The sequence below is a fragment of the Gossypium raimondii genome, chromosome 1, assembly GCF_025698545.1.
Source record: "Gossypium raimondii isolate GPD5lz chromosome 1, ASM2569854v1, whole genome shotgun sequence".
Lineage (NCBI taxonomy): Eukaryota > Viridiplantae > Streptophyta > Magnoliopsida > Malvales > Malvaceae > Gossypium > Gossypium raimondii.
The window spans coordinates 3,720,234-3,735,628 of NC_068565.1; the positions used below are offsets into that span (position 1 = coordinate 3,720,234).

The window sequence follows — 15,395 nt, forward strand, 5'->3', positions numbered from 1 at the left end:
ATAACTCAATTATGAAATATGTCACATTGATCGTTTGGTAAATCCCATATCTCACTCTGAGATATGTTCTTCCAAGCATGCAAATCCATAACAGTGACCACAACACTTTCTTACTATGTTCTATCTAACTTCTTTCGATTCTGGATGTCCACTGCAATCTCTAACCCCTAACGCGTGTTGGGAAAATATAGATAAACAATGATCATATAATAACTGATCAGGCCTGAACCCAAGTTGCCTTTGGGATGATTCTTTAACGATCAACAATAACACCAGGAATGTGGGATATCTTCAACCACTCTACTCCATCATTCATTATGAACTGCATTATTAGTGTTATATGACACCTCCAAATATATAATTTCCAAACCGAAATAAGCACATTATTTTCTGGAAGAGATTCGAGTTCGGGGCAATCGAGTATCCACAATTCTCGAAGAGAGTCAACATTTTGAAACCCGTTGTGGATTGTTAAACGTTAATTTAAAGATTGGTTGAGGCTGTTAGTCTGTTGTCAAAATTTGTTAATTAGTTAATTAGGAGCAGTTACCTTCATCAGTGTATATAACATTCATGAGTGTATTCATTCAAGTCAAGAAAACATTCAATAGAAAATTACTCTGATGTTTCTCTAATATTTCTCTATCAACATATTCATTCATGTATGGTATCTAATATGGATAAGCTTCTCAAGTTTTTGAATCCGCTTATGGTGATGGTAGTGAGAGTGGGAGGCAACATGCATCCCTCTGGTGGAAAGGTCACCACATGTGGACATTCTTCACCGTTGATTTAGAGATCTGTAAGTAATGTGAGTTTAGGTTGTCCCCATTGAAGCAGTGCGTGACAAAGTTTAGGTACTGTGATTGAAAGTGATGTTAAAGTTGTAGAAAGACCCTCTTTTGGAAATGGCATGTGATGTGAACAATAAGACAGTGACAATTCCTTCAGAGCAAAGAGGTTCTGCATGTTGGGAAGGTCTCCTAAACTTTGACAGTCTCTAATACAAAGCGACTCAAGTTTTTCGGCCGACAAGCCACTTGCTGTCAATGAAACCAGACTTTGACACTACAAAATATTGATCTTCTCAACATGGTTGAGCTTGTTTAATCCTTGAGGTAAAGATTTAATATTTCTGCAACTCCAGATTTCAAGAATTGCAAGAGAATATGTTTCATGGATTGTGTGCACAATGGATTCCAGTGCAAGACAGTCATTTATCACTAGTTGTTTAAGCCCCACAGGTAACTCCCCACTTGATGATAAGGAGGCAAGCTTTGAGCAATACGGAACTATGAGAAGTTGAAGCCTGGGACACTCCATAAGTTCCATGTTCTCAAGAAGAAACCTGTTATCACCAAATTGAAGTTAAACAAACATATTCAGATAATGGTTTGATGAAATTTGTTATGTGCAAATTTATACATCACGATGTTAATCGAAATATTTAATTATTTAAATTAATTAACGATATTATCAAAATAAATGATAACATTATGTCATAAGGATTAACTTTTGAATTTAATATCACCAAATTTGACCTCTCTACCAATATGATTACAAAATGTAGGCCGACTCCAACGGCTTATAATAATTTATGATGCTGGGAAATAAAATTCCAACATTGCCCTGCAATCATTTAACTATAAGGGTTAATTTAACCTTGTTTTTTAGAACTATTTTTTAAAAGTGTTATGGAAAAGTGAGCTTGAGAAGTACTTTTGAAAATTTTGATTTAAGATTTAAGTTTTAATATTCTTTGTCAAAAATGCTTCGATAAATAAAATATCCAGTTTAGATATTATGTTATAAAGTAATAAATATGCGTTTAAATCATTTTTAAATTAGTTAATATTATGATATCTTTGTAAGAATATAAAAATAATTTATTATAATTTGTTGTTAATATTTTAATATATGGAATATAAATTTTAAATATTTTTAAGTGATTAATATTAATTATTCATAAAATTTAATTGAATATAGATATCACAAAAATTCCAAACATTCTCAATATAATATCTTTAAGATTAAATATGTGTAAGCTTTTATGATGTTTGTATATTTAATTTTTAGTTTTTACTTTTATTTTAAAGAATTTTATTGCAATTTTATTTCTTTTGTTACATGTTTATTTTATTTTAAAATTCAATACCAACAAATTTAATAAAAAATTAACAAAATTAACAAAGACTACTAAATTCCAAATGTAGTAAAATAAAATACAAGGACTTGATGCATATTTTGACCTATCTATTATCTTTTATATATCAAGACTGAGTCAAAAAGTTTTGATATGTCTTTTGAACAGCATTTTTTTTTAATAATATATCAAACAATTTTAAACAGAGGACAAAGGACTGAATGTATAATTTAAGTATAATAGGAAAACCAAAATCAGAGTATGAACTCTCTATTAATATAACAAATTAATCGATGTTTCGTCACACTGACCTGCAATCATTGAACCAAATGTCAACTGAAGCAGATCACCTCTTTTATCTTCAACATTGGTTGGTACCTCTCTCATCTTTAGCCAACAATTCAAGAATTTATGTTGTAGGTAACATCGTCTTCCACAGTAGCTAATTTTGAATAATTTTCCAATTAATTATCTGATTTGAATCGCTTTTCTGTTCATTAGGTTTTGAATATTACTGCCAGCAAATTTGCAACTTCTTGTCAGGTAAGCTTATCTTTCATTTTAAAGGCTATTTGAGAATAATCTGAGTTCATCACTTGTTTCAGCTATGGGGTTTGAGGGAATTTCAAATCTCACTTCACCTCTTTTGAGTTTCCTATCACAATAATTTTACCTTTTATAGCTTTTGTTTCACCTATGGTATTTCACTTGATTCATCCCATCAATCATTCTAACACAAAACTACAATTTCTAACGCGATATCAATATTTTTAATAGATATAAAAATTTTAATTTGTTTTTGATATATCAAAATTTGTAATATAATATTAACATTTTAAAGAAATATCAACAATTCTAAAACTTTACCAAAATTTCTAAAAATATACTAATATTTTTAGTGCTTGACCTTCCAAATCTAATTTTGGTTTCTCTTTAAAATATTTGTATTATATAAAAATTTTGGTGTTATATATTTTCATGACAAATTGTAATATATAAAGCAAAATTTCTAACACGATATTAATATTTCTAAGAGAGATTGTTAGTTATTTTGATATACAATAAAATAGTAAATTATATACGACAATATTGATGCTGGGATCAATACACTACTTTTGTTGGTGCTCTTTTCCTTACTCATTTGTGCCACATAATAACATTTTCAAATTTTCTAACACTATACGTATATTTTAAGAGATATAAAATTTCTAACGCAATATCAATATTTTAATCGAAGCCAAAATTCTTAAGAACATGTGGTTAGATATTTTGGTATATCAAAAATTTAATCAAATATTAAAATATATAAAGTGATACTAATATTGGGATCAATTCGCATCATCTTTTTGTGCGTGTTTCTGTCGAATTTATCTTCAGATATTTTAATATAGATACCCATTGATATTGCTTCAAAAATTTGGTATATTATAGGAAATTTTAATACCCTTGGAAGTTTTCGATATTTATTCACATATTTTTATTTTATATTCCTTCAAAAATTAGTATAGAATATACAGAATACTAACAAACATATTAGATTAGATTATATCAATGTAGTATTTATAAAATTTTATATATGAAATATAAATTATATAAATGATTTAAATTTGCTATTTAGAATCATAACGATTAAAATATAAAGTAGTTTAATATAATTTTTATTTATTCTTATAAATTCAATTATTAAAAGTCTTTTAGTAGAATCAAAATTTTTATTTATAAGTAAAAGTTGTTTAACCAAACGTTTTAATAAAATTAAATTTTTTTATAAATATGAACAATAAAAATTATATTGGTTAGTTAAAAGTTTCTTCAAATTATGTTTTGTATATACTAGTATTTGATATCACGTGCAACGTTTATATTATTATTATTATTTTATAATATTAAAAGGTAAATATGTTTGTTTAAAAGATGGAGATATCGCAAATCTTTTACTTTTGATCTTTACAAAATTGATTAAAATAAAATAATAAAATAATTTAATATAACATATATAATAAAGTAAATAAAGATGTGAGGATACTGAATGAAGATTATACTCCCATTGTCTTTTGACTATAACATATTTCTCTAAGCAAATTATAAAATATTCAGTAATTGTTGGTCTAACCAAAACAATTTAGGAGTTTAAAAAACATATTTTAATTTAAAATTTATTAAGAAAAACACTTTTTAATAATGAAAAAGGAAGAGAAAAATAATTAAATGGTATAAGAAAAAGAATTTTTAATAAGAAAAAGAATTCACAAAGAATACTGTAATACAAGTTCGATCCTCGTCTTGGGTGGAGCAACTTTAAAATTCGTAACCAACATCTACTCCTTAATGGACTTATAGAATGCGAAAGATTAATTATTAGGCTTACTCTAGTAGATGCCTTGAAAAATAAAAAAGGAAAAATTGTAATAAGTGATATAAAAATAATTAAACATTTTAGAAATTAAAAAGTGTCTTATTTAGATTTTATAAGAAAAAATATTTTTAAATAAATAAAAATAACAAAATAATTTTTTTTTAAGTATGATTAGAAAAATATGTTTCTCGTAAAAAGAGGAAAAAAATAAAAGAATTCATAAAATTATATGAAAAGGGGAATTAATTAAATACTTTATAATATTATTTTAAAGAGCTCATAAAAATAATTAAATTTTATTTAAATATTTTTATGGGTATTTTAAAAGATTTTATTTAGGGACATAAATAATTAATTACATATTTTGTTTTTTCTTAATACTTTTGGAATTGACACATAATTCATATAAGTTTATAAAGAACTAAATGTAGTTGTTATTATTAGCTTGCAGATTATTTGGTGAATTATGGAACTTGTGCTACCAATTTGTGAAGCGCTGAAGTGCTTTGGACATCTAACATGTACATACATGGAGCATCACAGGAAACTTGAACGAAGGATGAATGATCTTCTGGCAAAACAACGCCAACTAAATGCTATCAAGAGTGATGTGGAAATGAAAATAAAAACAGAGCTTCGATTGGGAAGATGTGTAAGGCAAGAAGTAGAGAACTGGCTTCTAGATGTGCAAACCATCAATGGCAAAATACAGAACATTGATGAAAGAACGCAAAATCTGTCTTGTTTTTCACGTGGGCACCTTGGGAAACAAGTTTCCCAAACAGTTGAAGAAGTGAAGGAAATTATTGAACAAGGCAGGTTCACTGGAGCTCTAGTAATTGATGATCCATCTACTGTTGGGGTGCCTTTTGAGTTGGAACATTTGGAAGGTGAAACCGCGGTGCTTGCAGACATTTGGAAGCATTTGATGAGTGATGAAATTGGAATGGTTGGTGTATGTGGAATGGGCGGGATTGGGAAAACCACTATAATGAAGCACATATACAATCAACTATTGGAGGAGACTAAATCTAAACCCTTGTTTGAGAAAATCATTTGGGTCACTGTTTCACAGGACTTCAACATCACCAGGTTACAACAAGACATTGCAGATGCTATGAATATTGAAGATCTTCCGAAACCTGAACAAAAGCGTGCAGCTGTGTTAAGGAACGAATTGCTACAAATAAGACATGTGTTGATCTTAGATGATGTTTGGGAAGGGTTTGTTCTCGAAAAGGTAGGGATCCCTATACCAATATTCAGCAATGGGAGTAGGTTGGTATTAACTAGTAGGTCGAATGTGGTTTGTAGATTTATAGGCTGTTCTGAGATAGTCGAAGTGCCTCCACTTTCCAATGAGGAGTCCATGAATTTATTCTTGGCGCATACCGGACGTGGGATTCTAAAGGTTCCATCTTTGGAAGAAATTTTGGGCGATATTGTTGGAGAGTGTGATGGGTTACCCCTTGCCATAGCAGTAATAGCTGGGAGCATGAAGGGAATATATGATGTTGTTGAATGGAGGAATGCATTAACAGAGTTAGGTGACCATGTAACAAGTGTGAAGGGCACAGATAAAGAAATATACGGGCGATTAAAGTTCAGTTTTGACCGTTTGGAAGATTCAAATATCCAAAATTGTTTCCTTTATTGCTCACTGTACCCAGAAGACTATAGAATTCCAAGGGTGGAATTAATAGAATACTGGATAGATGAGGGATTTCTTGAAAGGGGGAGTCGACAACAACTGCATGATAGGGGTCATACTATATTAAATAGGCTGGTAAACAACTGTTTGTTGGAAAAGGCTGGAGATGATGTTAAGATGCATGATGTGATAAGAGATATGGCATTGTATATCAAACACCCTTATTTTATGGTAAAAGCTGGCACCGGATTGAAAGAATTACCAGGCAAGCAAGAATGGAAAGATGTTGAAAGAGTTTCATTCATGATGAATATGGTATCAGAAATTCCTCCAAGCTTGTCACCCAATTGTGAAAATCTTTCAACCTTGTTATTACAAAACAATGAGTCCTTGGAAAGGATTTCAGAATCATTCTTTCAGCACATGCATAGTCTCAGCATTCTTGACCTTTCTTATACCAGTATCGAGCAATTGCCCAATTCCGTATCAAACTTGAAAACGCTCAATGCATTGGTGCTTCGTGGATGCAAGGAGTTGAGATATGTTCCTTCACTAGAAAAGCTTAAGGCTCTACGAAAGCTAGACCTCCGGGGTACAGGTATTGAAAAGGTGCCTAAAGGTTTGGAAATGTTAGCGAATCTAACATATCTCAACTTATGTACTGAAAGCTTAAAGGAGCTGCCAATAGCAATTCTACCTAGGCTTTCGTGTCTGCAATGCTTGGTATTATACGTTAAATTACCTAGCGTAAAAATGAATGGATTGGAAGTTGCCAGATTAAGGAAGCTAGAGGTATTTGAAGGGAGATTTAATGAGTTGATAGACTTTAATGCCTACATCAAGTCTATACAAGGTCGAGAGCTTACTTCTTACTTGCTTGTCATGGCATCGCCTAAAGCCAAGTTTGACGCCAGACCACTTGTAGAAGGGTTAAACAATGCTTTCTTTTTCAACTTCGAATTGCTTGGGGATTGCGACGTCAGGAATGTGTTCAAAATCGTGGCAGGACACCAAGGTACGGATGCAATCAAATCTATAAAATTTCAGTAGAGTAAGGCCCATTTGGAAGGCCGATTAATGTCAGTGCAGGTAAGTTGGTAGTCCCAACTGTGCTGAAGCCCCATTTGGGTCTCATCCTGTGGCGCGGTGGAGACTACTGTATCTCCACCCTGCCCTTATAGCTCTAGTGGCACTACCGCAGTCCCCTTCCCATTATACCTTCTAATGCTTTATTTCTTTATTTTTTGGGACTTAATGCTAAGTTTAGCCATGCTTGTTTTTGAATTTTGAATTTTTTTTTATAGTTTCGTCTTTTTTTTTACCGACATTAAAAACACATTCACAAAGTGGCATTAACTAAAATATGCCACATGACATATTTAACCAATCATAATGTGCTATGTGACAATTAAATTTATTTAAAACAAAAATATTAAATTTAAATTAAAAATATTTTTGACTTTGATTCACTGTTAACTAGCTGTTGATTGACATTGACCACCATTGATTGGCCCTAATTAATGTTGATTGACGCTGACCAATGTTGGTCATTGTTGATTGCCATCAACTATTCATGTGGCACTATTAGAACGTGCAACGTATCTTTTTTTTTTAATGTTATACATATTATATTGATTAAAATTGTAAAAAATGATATATAATATAAATAATTAAAAATTAAAATTTTATAAAATTATAAAATATATAAATATAAATTTCAAAAGTCAAATATAAAATTAATTTTTATAAAATTTAAAAGGTATTTAAATTCTAAAAAGTTGCAAAAGAAAAATTAAAGTTTCAAAATATATATTCTATAAAAATTTAAATTAAATTAATGTTTTTAAAAATAAAATTTATGATAAATTTTTAGAATATATATTTGAGAATTTAAGGTTTTTTTTACAATTTTTTAAAATTTAAATGCTTCTTAAATTCTTATAAAATTTTTCAATTTTATATATTATTTTGATATTTCAAAATTTATATTTATATATTTTAGAATTTTATAAAAAATTATTTTTTTATAAATTATATATTTTTACATTTTTAATTAATATGATATGTATAATATTTTAAAAAAGGAAAATACGTGGCACATTCTAATAAAGCCACGTGAATTGTCAACAACAGTCAATGGTAATCAATTTCGATCAATGGTAAGTCAAAGTTAAAAGTATTTTAAATTTAAATTTAATATTTTATTTTAAATAAATTTAATTGTCATGTAACATATTGTAATTGGTTGGATATATCACATTTAATCTTTTAATTGATTTCATGTGAATATGGCATTATTTAACACGGTTAAAAAAAAAGACTAAGCTAGATAACAGAATTATAGTTGAAGTAATAATCCGAGAAAATAAAAATTCAAATACGAAAACCTATGTAATTGGGAAGCCAAATTGAGGGAGGATTAAGTCTCCTTTTGGATAAACCTTTATCTCTCTTCCCACATTTTGTTGTTTTTCTTCTGTTTCTAGAGGTTTCTAGCTTTTTCTTTTTTGGGTAGGGAACGATAACATAAATGGTAAAACTCACTTTTTAAAGCCTTCAATATTTTGGAAATTACATGATAATATAAATCCAAATTTACACTTTTAAAATTCCTAAAATTTGTAATTCATTTTAATCTCCTAATCTAATTTTGCTCCAGTTAGCAGTTTTAGGTAATAATATATAAATTTATAAAATTAGGTAATAAATAATAAAAGCTTTGAGTAAATACTTTGCACATCTAATTAATTACATAAAATAACTATATATAATTAATGGGAATAACTTAAATTAAGATCATAGTAAAATATTTAATTTTTATGTATTAATAAAATGGATAATATATAAGTTTGTGCTGGTTTTAGGCATTAAAAAGTGGTACAATGGCAGGAGAAACACTAATGATTAATCAGATCGTTGCCTGTGCGAAGTAATAATTATTATGTAAGAAATTGAGTTTCATAATCTGAGCATGCCATTTAACGGTTTTTCATTAATGGTTGGTGAAGGTGTGAAAACTGTCTCCTTAACCTGGGGGGACAAAAAGCTGGAAGTGGTTTGTGAGATGGAAAGGGATCCTGCCACATTTGTAGAAAGCTTGAAGAAAAGGGGGTATGGAGTGCAGCTCGTGGATGTGCAGGAGCAGGAGCCTCCATTTCTTCCACGCAAGAGAGTCGTGATATTAAGCGGGTGTCCAATAGGAAGAGAAGATCCGGTAGAGCTCCCAAGTGATGTTAGGTGTCTTAGAATTTTTGAGTGCCCCGATATCAGAAGCTTAAGTGATATGCCCTTCTTCCAACAAACAAATAAGTTGGGGTTCTGTTCGATTCACCATTGTAGAGGGATAGAATCCGTGCTTGACCTGTCCTCCACATCTCAACCATGCAACTCATTTCAGAACCTTGAGCTATTGTGGCTTGAAAATTTGGATAACCTTCATATGCTTGTTAAAGTAGCAGAAGAGGCATCTGTTGTTTCTACATCGAGTTCACTGCCAATGCCAGGCATCTTTTCCCATCTTGAATCATTTGTGATTAAAGGATGCCCGAACATGAAGCAGCTCTTCCCATGTAAGCTAGCACATGACCTCCAAAACCTGAAGAAGCTGGTGGTTTGTCATTGTGTACAAATGGAGGAAATAATATCATCAGAGGAAGAAAGACACAAGGGAAAAGGAATAAACACTCGCACGAGATTCAGTCTTCCCAAATTACAAGAGTTAGTTTTGGCCTACTTACCAGAGTTGAAGAGCATATGCAGTTCAAATAGGGCAGTGATATGCGACTCTCTTTGGGATATTGAAGTAAGGGAATGTATGAAGCTAAAAAGGATGCCTCTTTATCTACCTCATTTCCGAGACACACACCAATCAGTTCCTTCCGAAGATATCTGCATATCTCCAAGGGAATGGTGGGAATCAGTAGAGTGGGACTATCCCAAGGCTAAGGAGGTTCTGCGACCTTGGTTATATTTTGTTTGAGAACTGATGAAGCCTTTGCACTTGATAATGAACTTCAATTTGATTTTAATCTGGTTGGAATGTTGATGTTGCAATTCAAGTTTTCATCTTGATTTTAGTTTGCATCATTTCGTTGTTTGTGTTGGGTTTTTGGCAGCAGCAAAAGAAGAGAACAGAGCATAAAACAATGTAGCAAGATGCAAGAAATATTTTTACTTGCTCACAAATGTGCAGCAAGAGAGCTTATGGCTGATAGCTCATTCAGCTCATTCATTCAACTAGAAAAACAATACATTTATAGTCAAATACATCACCAAATACTACCTACTACCACTAAGTAGCCTAGTAACTTGATAAACATTGCTTGTACACATAAACAAGCCACCTAAACTAGTCATTCAACACCTAATGCATCAAGTTATCAGCTTGTTCATTTTCAACTAGTTCTGTTACAGCAAGCATACGTGCTGCAGCATGTTTACAAGCTGCATGCACTTAACCAAAAACATCACAGCAGCATGGTTGGCCAATTTTCAACAGTTTGGTTGTATTTTTCTCTTCTTACAAATTGGAGATAATCTAAGTTGTTTGCTTATCTCTCCTTTTAAGATTGCCCCTTAATGAGACTCAAGTCAATTATAAAAGATAGAAAATAGGAGAAAGGATTGGTTGTGTATTCCATATTATACCCAACTTGCAGGTAGAGGCAGGATCAACGAAATAATCAGTACTGAACCCAAGTTGCCTTTAGGATGATGCTTTGACGATCAACAATAACATCAGGAATGTGAGATATCTTCAACCACTCTGCTCCATCATTCATTATGAACTGGGCTAGTAGTGTTAAATGACACCTCCAAATATATAATTTCCAAACCGAAACAAGCACTTCTTTTTCTGGAAGAGATTCAAGTTCAGGGCAATTGAATACCCACAATTCTCGAAGAGAGTCCACATTTCGAAACCCAGTTGTGGATAAGCTTCTCAGGTTTCCAAATCCGCTTATGGTGATGGTAGTTAGAGTGGGAGGTAGCACGCATCCCTCTGGTGGAAATGTCACCACATGTGGACATCCTTCACCGTCAATTGAGAGTTTTTTAAGAAAGGTGAGTCTATGCAGTCCCCATTGAAGCAGTGTGTGACAAAGTTTAGGACCTGTGACTGACAGTGATGTTAAAGTTGTACGAAGACCCTCTTTTGGAAATGGCAAGTCAGGTGAGCAATATGATAGTGACAGTTCCTTCAGAGCAGTGAGGTTCTGCATGTTGGGAAGGTCTCCTAAACTTTGACAGTCCATAATACAAAGCGACTTGAGTTTTCGGGCCGGCAAGCCACTTGCTGTCAAAGAAACCAGACTTTGACACTGCAAAATATTGATCTTCTCAACATGGTCGAGCTTCTTTAATCCTTGAGGTAAAGCTTTAATGTTTCTGCAACGCCAGATTTCAAGAAGTTCAAGAGAAGATGTTTCATGGATTGTGTGCACAATGGATTCCAATACAAGGCAGTCCTTTATCACTAGTTGTTTAATCCCCACAGGTAACTCACCACTTGATGATAAGGAGGTAAGCTTTGAGCAATTTGAAACTATGAGAACTTGAAGCCTATTGGGCAATGATAAAGATACTAGAGATGGACAATCCATAATTTCCAAGTGCTCAAGAAGAAATGTGTTATTGATGCTGGTATTTTCTCCTTGATCCACCAAACACCGCAAATTCGCACAACTTTGAATCACTAACCTCTTTAAAGCTGGGGGCAAGTTATTCTTCGAAAAAGAAACTATGCATGGACACCCTTTGATTTGCATCTCAGTTAGAAATGTGAGGAAATGCCAGTCTTGTGGTAGCCTCTGAAGCTTTTCACAGTTCCCTATTGTCAAAGTTTCAATAGTGCAGACCTTCTCAAGTTGCAACTGCTGTACTTCAACCTCAAGTAGTGGAAAACTTGACATTTCCAGACTACGGAGAGACCTCAAATGCCGCACCAAACTGAACTGCTTCCGGGACAAGGACGCCAACTCATTACAATTACTAATCCTCAGATGATCCAGGTTGGTTAGGCCTGACACTAGCCTCTCAGTTAGGGGAGAAAACTTTGAAACATTTGAAAGAGAGACTTTTCTCAATGGTGGCATGTCTGCTTCATCTCGAAGCACCAACTCTGCACACCCATCTATTTCTAAGTTATGCAGCTGAGGGAGGTTCGAAACCGAAACAACCAATTGTGTACATTGACGAATTACAAGTGTCTCTAAGGAATGAAGAGAGCTTGGAAACCTTCCTGACAATTGAGGACAGTTTACGATACAAAACTCCCGTAGGCAGGGAAATTTCACAGCATGCTCATCGATGTCCCATTCCTTCCAATTTGACATATCCTTAAAGCATAACGTCTCCAATGACACGAATGCATTCAAGTGGTTCTCTCCGTAGAACTCGATGCCGATTTTAGTCACCGTATGCATTCCCCTTATACAAAGATCCTTCAGTAGTGGCAGGTTTCCGATTGACGGCAAGAATTTGCAGTTTCTGCAGTTGTTGAGATCCAAAGACCACAAGTTCTTAAACGAAGAATCTGCAATCCAATTCGGAAACTTTGTACCCCCATAGTTCTCTATGACGAGCACTTTAAGATCCCAGTGAGGTTCAAGCATGTTCAACACCTCTTCTTCAACTACTTTATCTCTTATGCTACTGCCAGAAATACTGCTCCACATTAGCCTTAATGCATCAAGGCCTTGCTTGTCAATTAACTTAGCTTCCAATGCATCTCGAGCTTCGACAACGTTCTCCAACCCCGAAAGGGAAAGATCACCCTTAAGATGTAAATTCTTCAACTCTCGTATTCGATATCCATCACCTGCTCCCAAAATAAAATCTGACAGCCTTCGTAGATCGGCCAATTTACCTATACCATAGGGCATTGCTTTCATCTTTACACCACTGATATCAATATGATTCAAGTTTACTAGGCGTTCTATGCCTGAGGGTAACCACTCTAACAAACTCTCCTTTAATATCAAGGTTTCTAAATTGTAAAGGGTGCATATTGAAGCAGGCAAACTTTGGATTAAAGTGTGTGAGAAATTTAGGTAGCGTAACTGTACCAAATTTTCAAATATGTCCGGCAACACGGTGATGCCGTACCCTTTTAAAGAAAGCACCCTTAAGCATCGAAGTTTCGGCAACAAATCAATGAGCACAGTGTTGGTTATATAACAAGTCCCATCTCTTGGCATCATAAATGGTAGAAAGGTTCGCAAGCGTTTCATGTGATCAAACACTGCAAACTTCTCCACTCCGTCATACGAGCCACAAACATAAGATGAATGTCGAGTGCCCTTTGGAATTTTCGGTTGTTTATCATCCTCCAATTTCAAGCATATTTCTCTGGAGACCAATTGAGCTAGATCATTGATTAGATCATGCATTACATACAGATATGTATCCCGAACAGAAGTCTGGAAAAACGATCTTGACACTAGATCTTGAAAGTATCTGCTACCAAGATCTTCAATGTGAGCTTTCGAGTCCGCTTGTTGTATAAAGCCTTCTGCTTTCCATAACAAGATGATCTCCTCCTTCTCAAACTCGTAACCTTTAGGCAGTAAAGAGCAATATGCAAAGCAACGCTTCAAATACGGTGGAAGATGATGATAACTCAATAGCAAAGCCGGAATAACTCCACATTGCTCTTGCTGTAAATCCCATATCTCACTCTCTGATACATATTTCCATACACCATACTCCACATGAGTGCCAAGCAAGCAACCAATGACTTTAGCTGCCAAAGGTAAGCCATTGCACTTTTTCACTATGTTTTCCCCAAATGTTTCCAACTCTTGATGCTCACTAAAATCACTTGCTTTCAATGCATGATGAGTAAACACAGAGAGACAATCTTTATGTGATAACTTCTGCAACAAGAAAGCTTTAGCACTACTAACAACTGAAGAAACAACACTGCAACTCCTTGTTGTCAAAATAACTTTTGTTCCAACAGAAAAAGGCTTTAACAAGAGGGCCAAATCATCGTAATTCTCGTGCCGAACATTGTCCAGCACAAGCAAAATGTGTCTGCCGAACAACTTATCCTTCAACAAGGCCTGAAGATTATCCAAAGAAGGAACTATACAACACACATCGGAGATGGACTGCAAAATTGTCTTTGTCACCAGAGTGACATCGAAATCTTTTGAAACACGTATCCAGAACCTGTGATGGAAGGCCTTCTTTACATCACCACTGCAATAAAGGAATCGAACGAGAACTGTCTTGCCGATCCCACCATCCCCAAAGATGTGAATCAAAGAAGCTCCATTCCCATTCCCATTATTGCACAATAGCAATTCAAGTATTTCAGCCATCTCCTTTTCCCTACCATAAACATGAGATTCATGCACTAAAGGCATAAATTGCATGCTTACTTTAACTCTTTTAGACATTGCAGTTTCATCAATCTGTCTCAAACCCAATCTGTTTTTTTCTCTTGCCAAACCATTTAGTTCATCAGCGAGCTCTTGTAATTTGGAAATCATCTTCTTATTAAACGTAAAAGCTCTTGAATTAATGAAACTAGTAAACCAAGAAGCAGAGGGTTTTTGTGCCTTACTTGTGCTCGCTTCACCTTCATGCAGCTTTCGATGTAAAGCCTCGACTGCAAATTCATTCAAAACGTCACCCACATCGTAGGCCAAGTTTTGGAGGTGAGTCAACCAGATCTTCACATTGGGGTCTTTCATTTGCTTCTCCTCTGCATCATTGAGCACTGCTTGAATACTTGGCAATATCTTTTGCCACTGTTTGAGTTGCTGGTTGACCTGCTTTTGAGTGACGAAGTTGAGGATATGATCATAAGAAGCCAGCTTAGCGAAAAACTCCAGAAAGACTGAAAGTGCCGTTTCTCCACCAGCAATGGACATGGTTGTGAAAGAAACTCAACAATGGAGGATTGAATTAGAGAAAAAGAGAGTGGTAAAATGATTTGTAAAAGCTTAATGTTGATAGTATTTTCTTTTTTAATCTAACTTAGTTATGCAGTATTGAATTGGAACGTTGAAACTGTCAATGATCCCCATGTGATTGTTGGAGGTCAACGTACATGCTTGGATGAATATACTAATATATTTTCTTGAATAAAAAAATAATCATTGAAGATATATCATATCTTTTATTGATCTTTTCAATGAAAATTTAGCTGTGTGAAAGACGAAAAGACAACGAGCATGGGGAAGAGTTGTGAAGTTTTCAGTATATTCTAGTTTACATCATATTAATTAATCCAA

The 15,395-nt window shown here is 33.6% G+C and overlaps 3 protein-coding genes across 4 annotated transcripts; 1 reads left to right on the forward strand and 2 right to left on the reverse strand.

The window, feature by feature from the left end:
- Positions 1–2,461: 2,461 nt before the first annotated feature.
- Positions 2,462–10,233, forward strand: LOC105776492 (probable disease resistance protein At4g27220). Of its 2 annotated transcripts, none has more exons than XM_052629916.1 (4): positions 2,462–2,563; positions 2,645–2,686; positions 4,944–7,165; positions 9,159–10,233. In XM_052629916.1, exons 3-4 carry the CDS (start codon positions 4,966–4,968, stop codon positions 10,127–10,129), a joined length of 3,171 nt encoding a protein of 1,056 aa, XP_052485876.1. In that variant the 5' UTR covers positions 2,462–2,563; positions 2,645–2,686; positions 4,944–4,965; the 3' UTR covers positions 10,130–10,233. The 2 variants fall into 2 exon arrangements, with proteins under 2 accessions (XP_052485876.1, XP_012454621.2); XM_012599167.2 differs by having other exon boundaries at positions 2,469–2,563; positions 4,951–7,165.
- A 599-nt stretch (positions 10,234–10,832) lies between these two features.
- Positions 10,833–11,918, reverse strand: LOC128039854 (putative disease resistance protein At3g14460). Its single transcript, XM_052628563.1, has one exon. It carries the CDS (start codon positions 11,916–11,918, stop codon positions 10,833–10,835), a length of 1,086 nt encoding a protein of 361 aa, XP_052484523.1.
- A 5-nt stretch (positions 11,919–11,923) lies between these two features.
- LOC105776484 (putative disease resistance RPP13-like protein 1) lies at positions 11,924–15,032 on the reverse strand. The gene is made up of 2 exons (XM_052628565.1): positions 12,033–15,032; positions 11,924–11,980 (listed from the first exon to the last, which is right to left on the reverse strand). The coding sequence occupies exons 1-2, from the start codon at positions 15,030–15,032 to the stop codon at positions 11,924–11,926; spliced, it is 3,057 nt and encodes a 1,018-aa protein (XP_052484525.1).
- Between the last annotated feature and the right edge of the window lie 363 nt (positions 15,033–15,395).

Bases quoted from the DNA above. Each gene is read 5' to 3' on its own strand.
- LOC105776492 (XM_052629916.1), top strand. From the start codon at position 4,966: ATGGAACTTGTGCTACCAATTTGTGAAGCGCTGAAGTGCTTTGGACAT. The intron at 7,166-9,158 runs GTACGGATGCAA...TGGTTGGTGAAG, and splicing joins AATCGTGGCAGGACACCAAG to GTGTGAAAACTGTCTCCTTA.
- LOC128039854 (XM_052628563.1), bottom strand. From the start codon at position 11,918: ATGCAAATCAAAGGGTGTCCATGCATAGTTTCTTTTTCGAAGAATAAC.
- LOC105776484 (XM_052628565.1), bottom strand. From the start codon at position 15,032: ATGTCCATTGCTGGTGGAGAAACGGCACTTTCAGTCTTTCTGGAGTTT. The intron at 11,981-12,032 runs GTACAGCAGTTG...CTTTGACAATAG, and splicing joins TTCCACTACTTGAGGTTGAA to GGAACTGTGAAAAGCTTCAG.